The following is a 22,931-nucleotide window of genomic DNA, read 5'->3' on the forward strand; positions in this document are numbered from 1 at the left end:
TAATTTCCTTGGCATATTTTATGGAACCAGATAGTATGAATTAACACGTGATTTCTTTGAGTCAAAAATAATGTGCTCTGAGATCTAAGCACCCACCCCCAAAGACTCTCTTTTAAGATGTCCAACAGTCATCCATTTTATATATCCTGATGAGAAAGTACAAAGAAACTGTAAAGTCAAAATAATTAACAAGATAGATTTTTCCCCCTCTGTTTAACATACACACAACCCAAATGAAACAAAGAAGATGAAAAATAGGAGAAACTAAGAAAGTTCTCCAGAGGCTGTTTGGTAATATAATTTAGAAATAGGGTGGTGATACTCAGTTGAAAGAACTTCTGTATCAGTGTATTCGTTTTCAGTTGCAGTAGCAAACTAACAAAAAACTTAGGGGCATAAAACAACACAAATTTACTATCTTACAGTTCTGTAGGTCACAAGTCCTACACAGACCCCACTGGGCTGCAATCAGGATGTGAATAGGGCTGAGTCCCTCTATGGAAGCTTTAGGGGAGAATCCAATTCCTTGCCTGTTTCAGCTTCCAGAGACTGCCCACATTTCCATCTTCAAGGCCACCAATGGTGGGTCAGGGCCTTCTCAGACCACATGACTCTGATCCCTTCTTCTGCCTCTCACTGCCGTTCTTAAGGACCCTTGTCATTATATAGGGTCCACCTTAAATAATACAGAATAATTTCCCTGCTTTAAGGTCAGTTTATCAACAAGCTTAATTCCAAATGCAGCCTTAATTCTTCTTCGCCATGGAACCTAACGTATTAACAGGTAGTGACGAATAACAGAGATATTTGGGGGAGAGGGAGCATTATTCTGTCTACCCCAAGCAGTTATTTACGTGTTTAACAAATACTTATTAGTACTCTTCTGTGACAGGCATTGGTTAGACGCTTGAAACATAAATAGCAAGGTGCAATCCTTGCATTGAAAGAGTTGATAGGCTAATTGTTTAAGGGTAAAGGGAAAGATAAACATCGAAGTCCTTTCTTAGAAAAATGTATCATCTAATGGGACAGATGTGCCTTTGAAATATATGAAGTCTTAAAAAAAATGATCACAAGCATGCCAGTTTCCTATGAAGGGGTTTTTTACTGTACTCAAAAATAACTAAAATAATAATAAATGAATTGATTCATCATTCCCAGGCTTAAAGAGGTAAGAAATCAGAGAAAACAGTTGTAAGGTAAACAAATGATGGCTGGTTCAGAGCTTGCCTAATGAATGTCTTCATGTATATTCCTCTTAAAGCATTTTCTTAAATTTTGCAGACTTTTCATTGTAAATATTAGGTCATAAATAAAAATTTTTTTTCAACGTTTTATTTATTTTTGAGACAGAGAGAGACAGAGCATGAACGGGGGAGGGGCAGAGAGAGAGGGAGACACAGAATCGGAAACAGGCTCCAGGCTCTGAGCCATCAGCCCAGAGCCTGACGCGGGGCTCGAACTCACGGACCTCGAGATCGTGACCTGGCTGAAGTCGGACGCTTAACCGACTGCGCCACCCAGGCGCCCCATATTAGGTCATAAATAATGAGCTGTGTGCATGGTAGGCTTCTTGATGGTTACTGGGATAGAGTGGCAAGTATTTAATTCAGGATACCATCCATTTATCCAAATTTGGCTAAAATGCACTTTTAAATCAATCCTATTAAATGAGATTCTAGATTTAGAAATGCGCTTAATTATTCAGAGCTTCATTTCTATGGCTTGTGTCTTAATTGGCCGTAGGCCACTCAACCCTTCTGCTTGCTAATAGAACTCATTCGGACAGACACTAAATGGTTTAACGCTCATTAGTGATGCTGACAGAAGGCAAAGCCCAACATCATCTTTGAAATAAAATTTAGGTTTTGCAATTTATTTTTTAAGTTTTTACTGTGAAATCTTTAGTGCAGAAATTTGGAAGACCTGAATGGATTATTTTAGAAATAAGAGATGGAGATGGTTTGTGACTCTGGAGATGCAGAGAAAACCTCTTCATTCTTCCTCTCTATTCCATGAAATTATAGTTGCTTTAAAAAATCAGATTCTGGAGCCAAGTGGCAACTTCAGACACACTCTGCTAGCACTTGTTGGTGCTTATACGTAATTATGGAAAATACATGGCCAGCAAAGCATAGTGACCATATTGTATTGATTAAACACAATAGATTTTTCAATATTGCATTATAGTAGGAATAATAAGCCAATGTCGTACTTCCTCTGGGCAGGGAAAAGCAACATTATGTCAGCATAGAATAAGATTGCCTGTTTATTCTCAAGATATTCACTTTTTTTTTATGTGAAAAAGAGAAAAAAGAAAAAGGCAACAAAAGGACAGCGTGTGAATAGTGCTTAATTAGATACAGTGGCACAAAGTTCAGAACTAGACCTAACTTCAGTATAAGTTAGGCAGGACCATTTGCCATGTGAGAACACAGAATTAATCATTGTGCTGTCCAAGAATCAATGAGTTCTTCAAAGAAAAAACATTTAGACTGTCAAGATAATACCTTAAAAAGCAGTCTTGGAAAAAAAAAAAAAAAAGAAAGGAAAGGCTTTCAAAAAGTGACTAGAGTCTTTTTCCAAGTAAGTTTCCTTTTCTCATGAATATTTAGCATTCTCTCTGTATATTTCGATATACATGTGTCACAGCAAACTTTGCTAACAATTAAGACAAGATTCGAAGGTTTATCTCAATGTTTTCCTCCAAGTTTGATGACGCACAGAAGCTGTGTATCAACCCTACACCCTCAGGAAGTTCATCAAAATGAATACAAGCATGAGGGCCATTCAATTCATGGAATTGTACATCAACACCAAAGAACATTTACCAAGAATCTACACTGAGTTGAGCAATAGCTCTTGAAGCAGCAAAAATAGAAAAACAAAAACAACAAAAATGAACAACAACAACAAACCCCAGTGTAAATAACTCAGAATGAAATAGACAAAAAATTACCTCAGTACTGCTCACACTTTCCCACCTGCTCCAGGGCAGATTAGAACTTCAGAGAAAGTCAAGGAAAGTTAAGTAAGGGAATCTCCAGTGTTGCTGAAAACTTCCAACATTCTAACCTGAAACCTCCAATTGTCCAGCTAAAGATCATCTCTGTTTCCCTTACGCCAGCTACAGCCATCCTCACACTGGACCTCATTATCAATGCCTACCACTCCACATTCATCCAGGACCCAAACCTTACAGGTTCCTTTCTCTGTGGCCCTAATTTTCTATGCTTGCATCCCACCTCCACTTTGCTGGCATTTTGACTATTGTCTAGTCTTCCATTCTCTCTACAATTTCAGCTACCATCCACCTCTTCCCATCCTCAGTTATTGTAAGGTCAGCCATGTCACCGTGTCACTGGTGGCATTTTGTCCTTACCTTCTTCCATCCGTCTCTTGTTTAACTGAATCCCGGAATACCATGTATCTACTACTATTCATCTTTATCATCCTAAGTATGTGGTACATAAGTGCTGCTGTTAAAAAAAAAGTCACTAAAACAGCGTATTTTGTCTATCAAATTCCCTTTACCACTTTAGCCCGTCTACTGTCTTCTACGGTCAGAATTTTTTTTTTTAATTTGTTTGTTTTTTGTTTTTGTTTTTTTACGGAGGCAAAGAGAGCAAGTGGGTCAGGGGCAGAGAGAGAGGGAGAGAGAGAAATCCCAAGCAGGTTCCAAGCTGTCAGCACAGAGCCCCAATGTAGGGCTCAAACTCATGTACTGTGAGATCCTGACCTGAAACCAAGAGTCGGATGCTTAACCAACTGAGTCACCCAGGCACCCCAATGGTCAGAAATTTTAAATCAAAATACAGTTCCCCATCACAATTCTGGGAACACCTACCTTCATTTGACTTTTCCCAAATCAGAGCTTGGGACAGGGTTGCAGTTTAATTGGGAGCTGACGCCAGGAAGAAGATATAATACAAAGGGAAAAGAAAGGCAGAGAAGAATGAAAAGCCAATAAAAGACGTCTCACTGAGCTTGTGTTACCACTGTGGACAACCCCCTAAGGAATCTTGCAGAATGTGACTCAGAATAGTCCCTCCAAAGGATGAGAGGCTCGATCTTAATCACTGACTCCCAGAGCTCATTAATTGAGGGTTGTCCCCAGAAGTGATAACTCTCCCAAAGTTTGCAGAAAACCTATGCTGCATTGGGTGAGTTTTATAGATATTGCCCTGAGGTAGAAAGATGGAGAGATTCAGTAGACGCTCGAGATGGAATGCTTCCAGGGTGAACAGAGGCTGCCCGCTTCATCTGCAGCTGTAATCACGTGGGGGGAAGAGGTGAGCATGGGGCACACTAGCCATTGCAATCCTTTCTAACCTTCTGAAGATGAACCCTTTACCTTCCCTGTCAAGCTTCTCATTTTCCACATTTAGCAATTTAATCATCTTTGCCTACTTTCTCCCTTATCTAATCAGTAACCAACTCAAACTTTCACAGTATCAAATGTGGCTCCGTAGGAAGGTTGAGAAATGATTGACCAAGTCTATATCAAAGAATTCATACAGATTCTAAGACTCTACTGACGATGTCATGGTCAGGCTACTCTGCGAAGTTCACTAATAATACTCCAACAGTGTTTCATCATGAGGCAACTATGTATTTGGTACCTAGAAATAATCAAGAAGGTATCCCTAACATTATAAATGAGAGGCTTCCCAGAAAGTAGCTTCTGAATATGGCAAACATCCTCTTATTAATGAGAAATCTAAACTGACACCCAGTTGGGGATTGCAGTATTTACACAGTTTATCATGCCAATGATGTTTTGGTTTCACAAAGATGAAAAGCTCAGAGGTAGGCAATGCTTCAACCAAGTAAAACCATAAAAATATATTTTTGCTACAGTGGATACCACAATACTTTTCTATTTTTTGCCTCTTACACAACTACCATATTTGTTACATCGGTGCTTAAGAGACTGGTATCACTGAGGAACACTGATTGTAAGGGTCTGCAACATCCTCTGATCAAAATGTGTATACTATTGCTCAACTATTCAGAATTTTGTATGTCTTTAGGTGAATACAAATTTCACTTAAATACATTGCTAAGATTTTACTTTGGGGAAAGTTTTAAATGTAAACAAATGACATTTATTTTCATGTTCTTTAAAAAACAATTAACCAGACCTTAAGTATTTTTCCTCACATGCTCCCTTGAAACATACATATATATCCACAAACATACACATTTTTCATTTACATAAACACAAAATAGTAAAATTTATGTCAGAGCATCCATAAGGCACTTTTATTTATTAGAAAAATACGATTCCTCTATCATTCATGTGGTTGTCTAAATTTCTGCTGGTCACAAGATTTGTTACAATTAAAAACATCTCAAAATATGGTGAGCTCTCTCTCTACCTTTCCCTACTTCTTGAAGTTCAATTGGGGCTAGAAATAATCATGTAAAGAGTAAGAAAATCATACCAAAAGTGGATTATTCCATTTTCTTCTGCAAAGACTGCTCCACTGATAGGAACATGTGCTTACAGGCAAAAGTCTAGTTTGAGAGCAAAACATGATTTATTTTTCTACAAACTAGCCTGTGTGTTCCATTCATCAATACATGTCCTTACATGTGGAAGCCTTTCCACATGGTGCATCACTCTGCTCCGGGGGCTCTTTGGAAGTGAATCTTTCAAGTTTGTGCCCTACAGATCCCCGAAGTGTCTGGGAACTTACCCTTTGCTTTTGCCAGAGGTTTGAAAATGAAATGCTTTGGGCCTGCACAATGTTGCTATGCAATTCATTATGGGACAAAGAAACGTCTGGGGTTAGGCAGGCAAGCAGCTAATGATCCTTCATTTTGTCCAGAAAACATCAAGATCGATATGTAGGACATGCAACATTTATGGAACACTGTGTTTTCTTTTCCCTCTAGGGGAAGGAAAAAATACTAGATGATCACTTTCTGCAAGATGGCTACATGATCGACGCTGGCCTCTCCTTCCTACCTGCTAGTAGCAATGCAGCCACCTGATCTTTGTTAATTTCCTGTACTGTATATACCAGAATTTAAATAACTTGATTTTTTTGGCATGTATAGTTTGCTTCATTGATCCAGGTAACCAAAATCTGGAGACAATGTCATAATCCCAAGTGAACAGAACTGGTTGAAGGCTCTCATATGCATCAACGATCCGTGATGTGTTCATTTAAATTAGATCTTTTTATGAACAAAACGGAGGAGCCCAGAGAGAGAAAGCATGAACCAAAAGAAGATAACTGCAGTTTCCTTCCAACTCACATAATCTGTCAGCAGGAATCAAAATTAAATACCATCATAAATCATAGTCAATGAATAAACTGTTTCTAGACTGACAACTCAAAATGGAAGCAGCAACATAAATGTGGTCAATGTTATATGTCCTTGCAAATATCCGTAATGTTTTTAGAATTTGAAAATCAGAGTGATGCCAGAGTTTTGGGTTGAATTGGATTTGTTTCTTAATCTCTTATAGAAATGACCCAGTAGGGGATTTGGAAACTAGAGGATCATCTCAGGAAAATAATTAACTTTGTATCTCCTTTAAGAGAAATCATCGTCAAGGGTAACAGAAACCAATATGGCACAGTATTTGCCCAGTGACGTGTAGACATTTCCCCAAGTCATTCCTAAACAGAGAAGTAAAGAATACAAATTTGGTACCAATTGTTTTCTATTTGTTTACAGTAAGATAAAAGCAGGGGTCTAGTATAGGATGATTGACTTAACATGCAATCCTTTCTATAGCTTTCTTAGGGCCTGAGAGTCTCAGGTGACTATTGGATCATTGTGGGGCCATCAATCACACATCCTTAAAGCATTACATTGAAATCATCAATGCGGGTTCCATAAAACCACAAACTTTTAAATTCAAAGATACCAAATCTTGATAATGTAGAACACTGAGATTTTTCTAATTTTGTGAATTCTACTTTAGTTGCAGGTGGGCCAGATCACTTATAGGTGGTTTTAATTAGTACACCCACAAGCAAGGACAGTCTCTCTAAAGCTATGTTAGGATTTAGAAAGTTAGGAAAGTGGTCATTTCTTTTGAAAATATCAAAGGAATCATTTCCAATTTGATATCAGGGTTCATAGTGACATCCCACTTGCAGTCTTCAAGATGGAATAGAAAATTGGATGAAGATATGAGTTTTTGAAAATAACACTTCAATCATCCACAACAAATAAGCAGTGAGGACCAATAAAGGCAAACAGCATACACTCATGTTTGATTTTACCCAGTTTGACTTTTATAATAATTGACCCAATGAGGGCATTTTACTCCTGGACTTAAGAAAATACCCACATTTTGCATTATGTCTTATTTTATTCCATATCAAACTTAAATATGAAAGATGAAGTATCTTCTGTTAGTGTTTGAAACCTTTATTACACTATGTTTGACTCCCAATGCATAAATAACCAAATTCAAGTACTAATGATGATTAATGTCATATATCTAATTCTATTACGTGGACTACAAATCTCAGAAGCATAAACTTGTATCTTTAAGAGTTTTATAACTGAGCACAATTATTTTGCCTCTTGTGTTCCCATGAGATAAAAGTGAGTGAGAAACTCATAACCAAGTTCTTGCTATTCACAATGTTTCCATTGGGTGTAGCTATGATATTAGACAGGTTGATATCACAGCCTGCGTATTCAGGAAGGATGCCCAGACATTGGGGGATTTATAGTGACTTTCTTTATCTGTATCATTAAATTCTATCAGTCAGCTATGTTCTATGGGGAAAACCAAATAATACAGTTTCAAATCAATCAAGTCAAGAAGGATTTCAATGTCTTTTTCTGAAAATGAAGAAATCTAAAAAAAAAAAAAAACAAAACCCTGAGATGTGATAAAACTTGAGTCAACAATAATTTCTACATAATTTGCTTATTCTTAATTTTTATATAACCATCTAATTCACACTTAGTTTAAATGCCTCCTTAGAGATAGGCATCTGTTGGATAAAGTGGATAAATAAGGGGAGAATCTTCTAACAATGCAACCCCTTTATTCAATGATGGGTCTGAGTAGTGTCTTAAATTGCCTTTTATGCTAAAAGGAAAAAAAAGAAAGTATTTCTCCTCAAATGCAAGGGCAGCTTACATGCTGAGATGAAAACTGCTAACTCTTTTCTTAACAACACCATATGTCTCCAATTGGATCATAATGCAGTTGGTTCTCAAGGGAACGTTATGCATGGAAGCTAACCAGATCGAGCCACAGGCTTAGCTAGCTGTGTGTGCACTCTCTGATTAACCAGGAGATGCGACTTTGGATTTTCCAGATTATCTAAGTGAGTGTCTGAAGGGCCTTTCTCCTTTCCCAACACCCTCCCCAAACGAACCCTGACTCGCATCCCTCTACAAAAATATTTCTCTTTTTGTTCAGATTTCCTCTTCTGTGTAACCTCAATACATTTTAAGGAACTGAAATGTTCAACCCCTGAACTCTCTAACCATGAGTTTTAAATAGTGAATACATTACATAGCAAACATTATAGAAGCCCAGCATAAAAAAATCAAAAGGAAACTATTATAAGACTGAAGAGGTCACATTTCCCCCCTGAGAATCACCAAAAACAAAAGAGCAACCAATAGACCAATATGCATTACTCAGACATTTCTTTATCTACTTATTATAATTCTTTCTTTTTAGCCCTATTTTCAATCTCTAATATTTTTATGCATGAGTAAGATATATTTTAAATTTACTTACTTGTTATTAAACACTTGCCATATATACTACTGGCAGATTAATATCAGGTTGAGGCATTGCTAGCTTAAGTCCTAACACATAGGATGTATTCAATGCTTTATGCTGAGTGTAATCTTTTAAAGCATAAATGTATATCATCTTATGATGTACATAAAAGCTTAAGAATTTTGCCATGGCCAATGTGAAATGCCCTGGCAGAGTCAAGATTGGTGCTTCTCAAACTATCTCTGATGAAGGGACAATTTAAAAAAAAATTCAAAATGTCAGTAACTTGATATGTTTTTAAATATGAGATTATGCATCCAGATTTCATGGCAATGTCAAATTGTTACAAAAGTTTCTAAATGCTTACTCTCCCTTTCTCTACCCTTCTTGTGATGAACCGGTAGGAAATGTCTGGATACTGGCATCAGTCTGTGTACTCCACGGTGACTATCACTGTTGAGATACTATTGACTATTGAGATACTATTGAGATACTATTGACACTGTTGAGATACTATTGAGATGCTATTGATACTATTGATCATATTGATGATCAATAGAAATCATATTGATACTATTGATCAATAGAAATCATATTGATACATATTGACACTATTGATCATATTGATGATCAATAGAAATCAAGATACCCACATGAATGACAGGAGTCCCAGACTGCCTTCACTTGAAGTGCATTTTACACTATGATTTGCTGTGTTTTTCTTCTAATTCACTGTAGGCAATCATCAGCAGAGATTCCAAAGAAAGGCCAGAGAAGAAACACCAAGAAGGCTTTGGTAGTTTTGAGAAGAGAAGAGGAGTTGCTACATACTATTAAAAAACACACAGTTACCAAAGCAACCTTTCCTTCCAGTGACCAACCAAGGGCTTTCCCATGTACTCCTTCTAACAATAACAATAAGCCTAGACACAATTGCATGATTACTTAATGGTATTTCTTACCTGGGATGCCTGGTGGTGTTTTCAGATATTTTCCATTAAAATGTTGAATTACCACTTCACATTTTTCAGTAGACTCCATTCTGGAAAAAGAGGTAAACAGGAGATCATATACTTTCATACAGTTGTGCATGTTCCGGAAGAGTACATAAAAATGAAAAGGAAAATAGGCAAGCCGTGGAAAAGCTTGATTTGAGAATTCTACTGGAAGGGTCACCGTGACCACCATGATTAGGTGACAGAGTATCACAAACTCACCACTGCTGAGACTATGATTTACTGCACGGAAAGTTGCCTCGGTGGATGGCTCTGTGCGGAGTTCTCTCCCAGAGGTGATACTGAGGCAGTATCTTATGTAACCCACAGAACACTGTCTGACAATTGAAAGTGCTGTAAATATCTGTGGAATGTCTGAGTTAGCAAACCTGAAAGGTAGGTCTTTTGGTTCTTCACAGAGAAGGCTCTGAGGCTTACATAGATGAACTACCTTGCCAATAAGGGGCAGAGTTGAGATTTTAACTAAGGCTTGTCTAACACTGAAGCTGAACTGCAGCTACTAAGCAACTGTGCTGAGGACTCCACAAAACGAGGTGACGACATGTGCTGTATTTCCACCGCCTGCAGTGTAGAGCGATGATTAATACGGTGGTATTATCAGCATCTTTGACGCTTTTATTGAAGATGCACTGGGTGAAGGTACAAAAGGCAATCATTAGGTGCCTGGAATGTGAGAGGAGAACATAAACACGTAAACTTCAGGTCCTGAACTTCCTTCATTTTGAATTTTGGAAAGTCCTCTATTTTCTCATGCTAGATATCGCGATCCCTAAACTAGGTTTCTGGGGCCAAATGTTGCCATCTCACTTGCAAGCTAATGACTGAGCATTTTGAACTCTACCACCCTAATGTCAATATTGGCAGGGTTGCCCTATCCTAAGTAGACTCGGATTGGCAACATTTTCTAAATAATTAACTATAGTTGGGCTTTATTATTTTATGACAGTGGATGGGGAAGATAAAAATTAAAGGGCTGGTTCTGATTAAAGCAAATTAAATCCCCCAAACAGTACACTAGAGGCAAATACAAATTTGAAAAGCAGATCACACACATATGAAAGATGTGTATGAAATGTGTGAAATTTGTCTAAAAGGCACAGTATAATTTTGGATTTTATGCTATTATTCATATGAGCTTTCTTCAAATGGAGCCCTTTAGCTCAAGTTATAAAACTTTCCTACACCTAAATTTTCTGTGTGTTTTCAGGAGCATGTTGCATGCAGAGGAAACAAGATAAGGAAAAAAATATGCAAGCAAATGCCAAATAAGTTATACAATTATTATAGTTACAGGAATTCAAGTGTGAGAGGAATTCCAGAAACCAGGGAAACACTGAGAAGTGGGCACAGAACGCCAAAAGGGCCCTTCGAGAATGAGCGCAGGGGGCTCACCTGACCCTGCGTCCTTTTAGAGAAGGTGAGGTAAACAGAACACCGTGCCTGAGTGGAAGGTTCCAGGGGCGTGAGGACACCAAACTCTCAGAGATAAGCTCAGAGATGCAGACAGAACATCTGAATTTTCAGGTTAAAGAATTCTAGATAGTATCAGGAGCATGTTCCAATGGGGGGGCTATAATTATTTTCTGATTCAAAATTAAAAAAAGATCTTTTCTGACATACATTCCTATGAGGCATGGGATGGAGGCACATTTTTCTGTATTGATACACATGGCAAATCTCCACCTACCAAGCAACAATGACTTCCCAGGTATGAGATGAGTACAGAACGACAGAGCCAAAAATTTAGAAGAAGCCTGTACTTGGTTTAAAACTCTGCTGGCACCATCTTGGAATTCTTAGTGACTTTCTAATTAGGGGTCCTGCATTTTTATCTTTCCCTGGGTCCTACAAATTATGTAGCTGGTCATGGTATGACAAGAAAGTACAGGAAACCAATCTGACTCATTAGAAAGTGCAGGAAACAAATAGGTTATTATTCATTTATCAAATGGTCCAATGGTTCCACATAGGCGTGATTTTATAGAACATCTGAAGAATGAATCAATTTTATGACTCTTCAAGCTTAATAATCTACAATTTTCATAAATAAAATAAAAACAAAGAGAGCGTTTTATTTACTGCTTAATCACAACTTCCCCCAAATCAGATGATATTTGGGGTTAGGAAAACAAGATGAATCTTTCTCCATTCCAAATATTTAGGAATAGCTAAGTACAATTTTCCTAACTCCTTCAAGGTTTTCTTTTGGTGGAATCTTTTACAGTAAATCTTCCAACTTGTTATTGTTATCATTATTATTTTTTTTTTAACGTTTTTATTTATTTTTGGGACAGAGAGAGACAGAGCATGAACGGGGGAGGGTCAGAGAGAGAGGGAGACACAGAATCGGAAACAGGCTCCAGGCTCTGAGCCATCAGCCCAGAGCCTGACACGGGGCTCGAACTCACGGACCGCGAGATCGTGACCTGGCTGAAGTCAGACGCTTAACCGACTGCGTCACCCAGGCGCCCCTTATTATTATTATTATTTTGGAAGTAGGAAACTTCCATTTCTAGGAACAAAAGAATTCTAATTTTGCTCTTTCTATCTTCCCACAGGATCTACTCTCTATTGTCTCTTAGGAACAATAACCTTCCCTCCTACCAGAGACATGAATGGGAGAGGAAATGTAAGCCCTTAATTACTACAGATGTTACTTTATGGAATTTTTATTCCAGGAGAGCTACAGAATGAAAAGCTTATACCCTAGAGCCCCCTCCCTGCTCAATCTCTCTCTGGATACTCATCTAGATAAAAGGCAGTTAAGAATCTAAAGCTTGGTTGCATGAGTCCTACAAATCAAATCCTTTCTCTTTGTCTTAAAATGACATGGAATTCTAAATGAAGACTAAACTAGATTGGGGTGTGTGTGTGTGTGTGTGTGTGTGTGTGTGTGTGTGCGCGCACAGGCTTGTTAATTCTATTTAATGTGTTTTAGGAAATACAGAGGAAGCCAAAGTAGAAAATCAGGTGGCTCACCGACTCTACCCCCCTAAAATATTTTTGCTCTGGATTGAAAGCCTCAAGTCTTCCCTTTTGGATTCTAAGTATGATCATCTTTTCTTAAGACTATTTTACAGCCATATCAAGCCGGATGGGGGCTGTTTCTGGTAACACAAAGACAGCGGCGTAGATTGTTCACTTTGGCTTCATTCAGATTTAACTAAGTGAATGTCTGCAGTGAGCCTTTAGAGACTCTCGTCTCTGAAAGAATAAATGCAATAAAAGTCTGTTTTCTGTAGCTGCCGGCGCTTAGCGTCAAACCATGTTATGCTGCACCACCCAGCAGTGACAGTTTCATTTTAATACACGGGGCACATTTTAACAAGGCAAAGCAGTCCCAGCAAAGGTGCAGATAGAGGAGCTATCAAGGGAAAGGCTCAGTGTTCCTCTTGCATTTTATGTGGGAACAGAACAAAAGTGAGGCTGGAGCTCTAGGGGGGAAGATACTGCATTTGAATAGCCACCTTTGGAAGAATGTGTCCATTCTCTTCGCAAGTTCACAATTAGCCACTTTGAAATGCCAGCTCAAGCTATCTGCAATCTGGCCCACGCTTCAGTTGAAACTGACACTAGCATTATGAAGTGAGTTTGAAAAGGCGGCACGCCAGACAAAGCTGCCTTTACACGTCGCTTTCAGACGGGCCACTGAATCACTACAACCACATCTATTCTTCCCAGGCGGTACCTGAACCCCCTTGAGTACCTCGGGACAGCTCGCGTGCCAGGCCAACCATTCACCCGAAGATACATTAATTAGGTTCTTACAAGGCTCCAATCATTGTATAAAGCTTCAGGGTTTTCTGTTAGGTCTGATGTTTAAATATAAATACACATTAAAGGTCCCGTTTTACATTCTTTCTTGTCTCAGTGCCTAGGAACCTGGCTTCAGTGTCATTCAAAACAAATCACAGAATTGTGATTAAAAAAAAAAAAGTCTTTTTTTTTTTTTTTTTTTTTACAACAGCTACTAAGGGGAACCAGTTTCACAGCCAATACAATTCCCACAGGCAAATTACATCAGAGGAGAGCTTGATCCAGTATTAGTAGAACATTCTGGGTCAGACTTAACACACCAAGGTGGAAGAGAACTTTGCAAAATCATCTGCAGCCTTTCTATCTCACCTCAACAGAGCATCTCTCAGTTTATGATCTTGAAGCAATAAGCATTATTAACCATATATTTAAAACAAATCCACCCCGTCATTTATTTTGGTTAATTAGAGGTTTCCGCTATTGTGAAATTTTTGTGGTTTTGCAATCACAGGCTCTGTACAAATTATTGGCAACTTAGAATATCCAACATTGCAAGCCAGTCATCCATCTAAATCCGGCTGGAGTTGCGCAAAGGGTCAATATCAACAGATTTTTTAAAAGTACTAAAATGTGCACTCTTTCTGAGATTTCAAAAATAAATTACATCATTTACTGCTTCCTCTATTGTAATGGAAAGAACAACAGTTGAGTCCCAGGAACAAAGATTGAGTGAATGAGCTGAATTTTCTTCTTTGTTTTTCCAATGTGTGCTCTAGTTTGTGCAATCTGTGCTCTACCTGTCAGGTGCTTGACATTCTTAGGATGCAAGTGTCATAAATGCTTAAAAACGAAGCAGAGTGGCCTCCTCCCATTGTCCTTTGCCGACACCCAGGCATTTGGGTGATGTCTTACTCAGCATTAAAACACATTCCTCTTAGGATACGAAACTATGGATAATATTTGACTAATTAAAACCCACTCCAGAGTTTTAGAATCACACAATTTCAGGACTAGAAAGAGCCATGGATATCAACTTCTAAATTGTACAGATGAAGAAACTACTACTAGTTGCCTTTTCTAAAGAGTAGTCAGTGGATGAGCCTGAAACAGAATCTTTGTCTCTTGACTCTCAGTTCAGATGGCTTACCTGGGAGACGTGGAGCTCCATTGCTGGCCTCCCATTCATCCTTCCTGATTTCCCGTACTTGTCTACTTTAATGCGTCCTGATGCTGGAAAGATCTTGCTACCTCCATTCCATTCAACCTCTACTAACTGGCCTGTGATCTGATGTCACAAGAAGGGCACTTCACATCTTTGGGAATCTTTCCAAAAATCTATACATAGTATGGATACTATCATGAGAAAAACATCAGATAAACCCAGATCTGGAGACATTCTTAATTTTGACATATGTACCATGGTAATTAATGTAAGGTGTCAACAATGGGGGGAAATGGGTGTGGTGTATATGGGAACTCTTTATTACTTCTGTAACTTTTCTGTTAAATTAAACTTACTCCAAAATAAAATATTTACTTAAAAATGACTGTAGGGGGGCACCTGGGTGGCTCAGTTAGGCATCCGACTCTTGCTTTCAGCCCAGGTCATGATTTTGCAGTTTCGTGGGTTCAAGCCCCACCTCGGGCTCTGTGTTGGTAGCACAGAGCCTGCTTGGGACTCTCTCTCCCTCTATGTGCCCCCCCCCCCACCTCCCCATTAGTGCTATCTCTGTCTCTCTCAAAATAAATAAATAAACTTAAAAAAATAAATAAATAAAAGTGACTGTAGGGGTGTCTGGGTGACTCCGTTGGTTAGGTGACTGACTCTTGATTTTGGTTCAGGTCACGATCTCATGATTCATGGGTTTGAGTGCCACAATTGGGACTGGCAGCACAGAGCCTGCTTGGGTTTCTCTCTCTCCCTCTCTCTCTCTCAGCACCCTCCCTCAAAATAAATAAATAAACTTTAACAAAAATAAACAAAAATGACTGTACATTATAATTATTACCAAACTATTTTTAAAAATATCAATTCTGGGCCCAAGCCCAGGAGATTCTAACTTAATTGCTTTGGCATGAAGTCCAGGGACATATTTTTCAAAGTTACCCAGGTGATTCCAGTGTGTAGTCAGGGCTGAAAATGACTGTTCTGGAGCTGTTTGTCAATGTCCCAAACTGGATGTTTTGTCTGGACTTCAGAAAAGTTCTAAAGATTCTGAAATGGTTGTCAACATTTAACGACTGGGAGACTTCACATGGAAATCTGGATTCCTGATTCCTCTTGAAAGGTAAGATGATCTATTCCATGTTTTCTGCACTGGCAACTAAGGTACAATAAAAATAAATTTAGACTTTGCCCCTGGTTTCTGACATAGAACTCCTAAACCGGTGGTGATAGCAATGTCCTTTGTTACTTATAATGAGGCCCTTTTGGCTATACCTGGATTTATGTTAATGAGATGACTCAAGATGGGACCCCTAGATAGATCCAGAATGGGGCTGATCACCGCAAAGACCAAATGATTGGAGGTTTGGAGACTTCAGCCCCACTCACCACCTCAGGGGTTGGGAGAGGGGTTAGAGATTGAGCTCAATCATTAATGGCCAGTAAATGAATCAACCATGCCCATGCAATAAAACCTCCATAATAACTACTAAACAACAGAGTTCAAACATAAGTAAAGTGTTTTCATGAGTTCTGTGGTTGTTCTAGTGAATCATCAAATCTGAGGGGGTCAAGGGAACCCATGATTATATAGTTGGCTTGGTAGAAATGTGAGTAGCTCTTGCTATTTGGGGCTGGGGTCTGAAGTGGGGACAGTCTTGTGGGACTGAACCTTTAACCCATGAGTTCTGATGATAACTCTACAGAGTTCGTGTTAGAATTGAATTCAGTTCAATTGTTGGACACACAGTTGGTGTCAGATAATTGGAGAATTGGTATGGAAAAACAACATGTATGTGTTATTAGAAAAAGCCACATGTTTGGTTTGAAAAAAAAGACATCATGGCAACCATGAACGAAAGGTGAATAGCTGCTTTCCTTTTTTTTTTTTTTTAACTTTAGTGTTTATTATTTTTGAGAGAGAAAGAAAGAGTGTGAGCAAGGGAGGGGCAGAGAGAGGGGGAGACATAGAATCCCAAGTAGGCTCCAGGCTCTGAGCTGTCAGCACAGAGCCTCACACGGGGCTCGAACTCATAAACCACAAGGTCATGACCTGAGCTGAAGTTGGACTCTTAACTGACTCAGCCACCCAGTCACCCTGAACAGCTACTTTCTTTAAACAGAGCCAATTTGCCATCAATCCTACCAACCTCTATCAACTGCCAATGTTGAGGTAAAGTAGCAGATGCTTAGTTATCGTTGACTACTTTTTCTTTGCTTTTTTTTTTTTTTCATTAGTGAAGTCCAGGGGAAAGAAAAATAGTTAATTTATCCATGAGTTTTCTGTTTGCCCCTCTTTATGTCTTCTCTGCTCTATGCCTCGAAGAAGTGATCCATCTATGAACAGTATTGTCTTAGCTCTTTTATGTGATAGCTTTTCATGGGGTTCAACCACTGGGGGCCTGGTAGGAGTAGAGAGAAGTCTGGCCAGCTCCTCCCTATTCTCTCTTTGCTTTGACACTATCTCTCTGGCGGGGACTGTATCTCTCCCAGTTTCCAGCTGCTCCAGGCAGCCCCTTCTCCAGCGCTCTGGGTCTTGCTGGCCCTGGGAGCACTCCTGTACCTGCCTTCAGCTGTCTCAGGGCAGTAAGAGCTTCCTTCTGGTCATCTCTGGGTTTCTCAACATCCTTTGTCAGATCCCTGCCTTCTCCCCACACTTTTGTAAATACTGCTTCATTCTAGTCTCTTTAGATGAATCATTTGGGGTGAAATTCTGTGTGCAGCCAGCATGCTGATGGCTATGCCATAAAACTATCAACGCTCGAGGAACAAAATCATCCTGGAGGCTCTGTGTTTCAAGAAAAATGGAAGGGGGAGAGAGAAAAAAAAGGTTTCTTTTACACTCAGTCTGGGAACTGCTTGTTTCTTACATTATCTGCCAACATCCAGTGGACACCATAACCTAAATCTGTCTTTTACCCATAGGTTAATGTTTTCAAAAGAAGTTTAGATAAAGAAATGAAAGAAAATTAAATTAAAAGGCTTAAAACTGAGATAAAGGAGGAATTGATAAGTATAGTATGTTCAGATCTAGAAAAATCCTACCACTAAATGCCACTGGAATTCATTATCACTTTTAATCAATCTCTTTGAGCTGCAGGCACATTTGATTCCTAGATATTATTATCTGTTATATTTCTTTTCTTTCCTCTATGAAATAGTAGCTTTGCCTTTTTTCTGTTTCTTAAACATGTCAAACTTGGCCCTACCTCAGATCTCTGATTGCCTTTTCCCTTTGACAGGATTCCCTATCCAACTTTACCAAGAGCCTCTTATGCTGGTTCCTTATCATCTGTATCTCAGCTTATATGCTGCAGGGGAGCAGCAATGGTTACTGCTTCCAACTTCAATGTAACAAAGTTCTCCAATTTTAGTTTTACATGAGTAAACAATATTCATAACTCTCCTCTCATCCCACAGAGGATGATCTTTGGGATCCAGTCATTTTGTTTCATAATGATAAAATAATAGAGTATATGTTTTCCCTCCTCTAAATTTTTATAAAGCCATGAGTTGAGTCCAGGAGATTTCAAAATTATAGATGATTTGATGCAATTTTATTTATTTGCTTGTTCATTTGGTTGGTTGACTTGTTGGTTGGTTGGTTGGTTTGGGTCTTGAAATCCAGGGCTCTGAAAACATGGAAAAGAAAGCAGCAGAATGTTCTGCATGACTATCTCTAGTCATGATCATGATTTACTGATGGTGAATGAAGACAAAGAGACAATGGGTACAAACAGTACAGTACAGACAATGGGTACAATGGGTACAATGGATATAAATGAAGAAAAACATAAGATGAGAACAAAGATCAAGAAGCTGACGGATGGACCAGGAGTTTACTCTCCAGTGGATCACATTTGCTGGCAATTAGGTGAAGAATTAAAATTACCGAAAGGAGTTGGGGCACTTGGGTGGCTCTGTAGGTTAAACATCTTATTCTTGATTTCTGCTCAGGTCATGATCTCAGGGTTCCTGAGATTGGGCTCCGTGCTGCCATTGCGGAGTCTGCTTGGGATTCTCTCTCTCTCTCTCTCTCTCTCTCTCTCTCTCTCTCTCCCTCTCTCTGGCCCTCCCATGCTCTCTCTCTGTCTCTCTCTCTCTCAAAATAAATCAAATAAAGGTATAAAAAGTAACAAACAAAAAATAAAGTTGCTGCAAGAAGTAACAGCTTTTATTCTCTTCAATCTCGGCAAACACCGTAACCTCTTTTTGTGCAAACACACCTGTGGTTTGGAGATCACTAATCACTAGATTCACACTTTAGGGATTTTCTCAGTTCACATTTGATGTCCTTGTTCCATACAGGTTTGAGGTAGTAAGGGCAGAACTATTGCCAAAACAGCAAGGGGGGAAGTTTTAACACAAAGATGGACTCAAGGCAGATATGATCAAAACACATAGTTAACAATGAAAACACAATGAGATAAGCTTGATGGTCATTTTACAGGATCATATATTTGCCTACAAAAGAAGCATTGGTATTTGCTTTGTGATCTTTCACATTCCCATCTTTTCATTATGCTTACTCTGAATCAAAGTTCTTCATATTTCAGGAGGTGGGAGCAGATAGGGAGCAAGAAGTATCAGGGAGTAAAAGGTAAATCAATAAAATTGTTACAATATTCAACACTAAGAAAAAACACAGAAAGAATATATTTGGAGCCTGATTCTTAATAATTCTGGTTTTTAATAATCAGGCTGGCATCTGTCTGCCTATAACCACAATTATTTATTTATTTTTTACTTCATGAAAAGAAAGAACTGAAATTATTTAATTGGAAAACTTGTTCATTCAGTATGGAGGAGGCAGAACACAGGGCTGGCTGCCCATATGTTAAAAGTCATTCAAACAAAACTCCATGAGAATCAAATTAAGAGTACTGAGGAGGGGTGAAAAATACTGCAAAATACAAAGGTCTCTGTGCTCAGCAGTCTCACGCTCTTTAGCTCACCAGGGGACAGTAAATGCATTTCTTAAAGAGGTTCTATGTTCCCAGATGTTGAAGCCGGATTAATTGTGAATGTTTACCCCCCATCCCTTCTGCACTTTGGGTCATTCTTCACCGGCCTCACATAACACTCTCTCAATGTGATTTTTGTTAGACAAATGGTCTCATGTTTCTGGGAATGGGAAACGCATAACGTGAACACACAGTCATGTCCCTCTAGCCTCAGGCTGATTTATGTGCTGATCCTCACCCTGGAAGGCAAGGTAGTCTGTTGGCACCCGTGAGCTCTGCAGCAGTGGGTCTGACTTGTCTGACTGTCAGCATTCCCACCATAAACTGCTGTTTTTAGAGGTTTATGACTTGGCTATAAAATGTTGCCTAGAGGGCGGTGGATCTTGCAAAATTGTTTTAAGTTACAAGAGAGTAGAAAAAAAAAGAAAAAAAAACCCACAAACATAAAGAAACATAAAAAATAAAATAAAATGTCTGTAATTTCAGACATATATCTCATGCTTCTGGAACTTTGAAAAGGCTATAATTGTGCTGTCGGTGCACCCTACTGGCATTCAAATCTATGCTTTGAACTTCAGTGTTTTAAATATAAAATGAAGATACTACCTTTACTTTGAAGAGATGGTTATCAAAGCAGATTAATGTATAGCTTGCAAGTAAAATAATAATGGTAGGGGGGGAGCTTTCTAGTTAAAGAATTTTAGGATCTCTTGCACATGAAACAAGGACCACATCTGGTGGTCAGAAGTGACCACTGGTAATATTCAAAATGAAGCCTTCTGAAAAAATTTATTCAGGTTATGTAAATTGAGAGAGTCATAAATTCAAGAGATATATCCAATTTACCAGGCACAATTACATGACTACTGTTCTTCCAATCAAATAAGCATTTTCTTTTAATAGTGCCTGTGGCGCTGTGAACTTTTAGAAGAAACAATTTGTAAATCAATAACAGTTGAGCTGATTTGACTGTAGTTTGCTCTAAAATTCCAAGACACCCATCTCAGAAGTGGCTTATTATCATCAAATGCTACCTCCCTGCAAACCCTTATAGTCAAAAACAAACAAAAAACAAAAACAAAACACTTGAAGTAATCTCATTTGTTTATCATTAAAAATTCACTGAAGATCAATTATGTGTCAGACAACATTCTAGGTGCTGGGACAGGCATGAAGAAGAACACAACATGGTCCCTACCCTTGAAGAACAGGGAGGGAGGTGGGTTCATGACTAGTACATGTGAGAAAGTGCTGCAGTGTGATAGACGTATCAACAGGAATCAACTCCATCAGAAAAATTTCTAAGAATGAAGTCCAGCAGTTTGAGATTTCGCAGGCCTTCCAGAAGATTTGAGAACCAGTCCTAATGCCCTAAGGCTATGCTCTTCCAAGTTTAGAGAGCACGAGAGTCACCTAAAACATCGATTGTCAAACCCCAACCAGCCCTGCTCATTGCTGATTCAGTAGGTCTGGGATAGGGCCCCCAAATTGCATTTCCAATAATTTCCCAAGCAATGCTGAGGTTTCCGTCCTGGAAACTAAACTTAGAGAACCTCTGTCCCAAGGCATCCATTGCAATATAATCCATTAAGTTCTCTCACTAACTGTGCACTATCCTGGGAAGAAATGAGAAAACAGTCACTCGAGTCATCTCTGTTTTGTGGTTCAGAGACAGAGCTCCAAATGAGAAATGGTGGCCAGAAAAAAAAGGGATATTTAAAAAGGAGGAGGGGCGTCTCTTGATTTCGACTCAGGTCATGATCCCAGGGTTGTGAGATAGAGCCCTGTATCAGACTCCGTGCTGAGGATGGAGTTTGCTTAAGATTCTCTCTCTCTCTCTCTCTCTCCCTCTGTCCCTCTCCCCAACTCATGCTCTCTCTAAAAAATAAAATAAAATAAATACACACACACACACATATACAATAAAAAAACAATAAATGAATAAAAGAAGGAATACTTGTGCAAGAGTTAATTTGTGAATGATCATGCTTATTAAGGCAGTAGCCACAGTGATTTGAGAAAATGCAGAGCAAATGTCCAAGTGTGAGGAAAGAGGAATTTGGTCAGACTCACTTACCTATGATATAGCTAAGATTATTTTCTCACGTATTCAAATTAGGTAAATTATGTGGGATCCTGCGCCTTGGGATTTCAAGTCTAAGACACACGGAGAATGAAATACTGATCTTTCATCAGTTTTCTGGCTTCTTACAAAAGAGGAAGGGCCATGGTTTCTTTTGATTTCTTAGGAATAAGAAATCACTGCCTTGATTTGAACCTATGTTTTCCTTTTCAGTTCATGTGCTAACTTTCTGAAACTGGAAATACCATGATTTAGAGTGTGGAGACCTGAGTCTCAGTATTGGAATGTGACTGATAATTCATATTCAAAGCTTAAAGTTTTAAAATGCTACTGCTTGGGGTTTAGTCATTGGGGAACTCCATAGAAAGGTAATTACGCTAACCACCCTCATCCATCCATCCTTCCAACAGTGAAAAGGAAATATGATTTACGCAAATGTTGAATCCAGTGGGTGAAGACACAAATTAAATAGTGAATTTATTATGGTTTTGATAAATTTTATTTGGGAACACAACTCTGACAGGAGCTGTGACATGACCATCTAACTTTGGAGGCTGGAGCTAGAGGTCAGTAAAGGGTTCTTTGAAGAAAAGACATTTAAGCCAGTATCTGGAGAATAAATATGCAGAAGCCAGGGTAAGAGTCACGACAAGTGTAACAGTCAAGAAGGGTTTCTTGTGCCCAGCATACAGGGCAGGAAGAGAGAAGGCCAGGAAGTAGAGTGATGTCACGGATAATGATGTCAGGAATGATGTCGGCAAGGCTGGGAAATCCAATCGCTCAGGCCATATGGAGGGATATATGGAGGCCATATGGAGGCCCCTGACATGTTCATATCTGTATTTTATTTTTTTTTTAAATTTTTTTTTCAACGTTTATTTATTTTTGGGACAGAGAGAGACAGAGCATGAACGGGGGAGGGGCAGAGAGAGAGGGAGACACGGAATCGGAAACAGGCTCCAGGCTCTGAGCCATCAGCCCAGAGCCTGACGCCGGGCTCGAACTCACGGACCGCAAGATCGTGACCTGGCTGAAGTCGGAGGCTCAACCGACTGCGCCACCCAGGCGCCCCCGTATTTTAAAGAATCATTTAGAACCTCTCTATGCAAAATGCACCAAAAGAGGAAGGCTGCCTTCAAAGCAGGCATAACAGAACAATTTAAAATTCCCACTTTTCCTCAGTTCCTAAAGAAAACAAAACTTTACAGGTGTTTACTCTTTTATGACG

General features: G+C 39.0%; 1 protein-coding gene across 11 annotated transcripts in view; it reads right to left on the bottom strand.

Annotated features, from left to right (window-relative positions):
• The window catches only part of RBMS3 (RNA binding motif single stranded interacting protein 3), a 1,359,438-nt gene that overhangs the window by 248,023 nt on the left and 1,088,484 nt on the right, over positions 1–22,931 (bottom strand). For all 11 annotated transcript variants that reach the window (XM_040481151.1, XM_040481142.1, XM_040481146.1 and 8 more), the window contains one exon: positions 9,682–9,761. In XM_040481151.1, the coding sequence (XP_040337085.1) occupies positions 9,682–9,761 (80 nt within the window). The remainder of the gene's footprint in view (positions 1–9,681; positions 9,762–22,931) is intronic.

This window comes from Herpailurus yagouaroundi, unplaced genomic scaffold (assembly GCF_014898765.1).
Source record: "Herpailurus yagouaroundi ecotype Mexico unplaced genomic scaffold, PumYag 159, whole genome shotgun sequence".
NCBI lineage: Eukaryota > Metazoa > Chordata > Mammalia > Carnivora > Felidae > Herpailurus > Herpailurus yagouaroundi.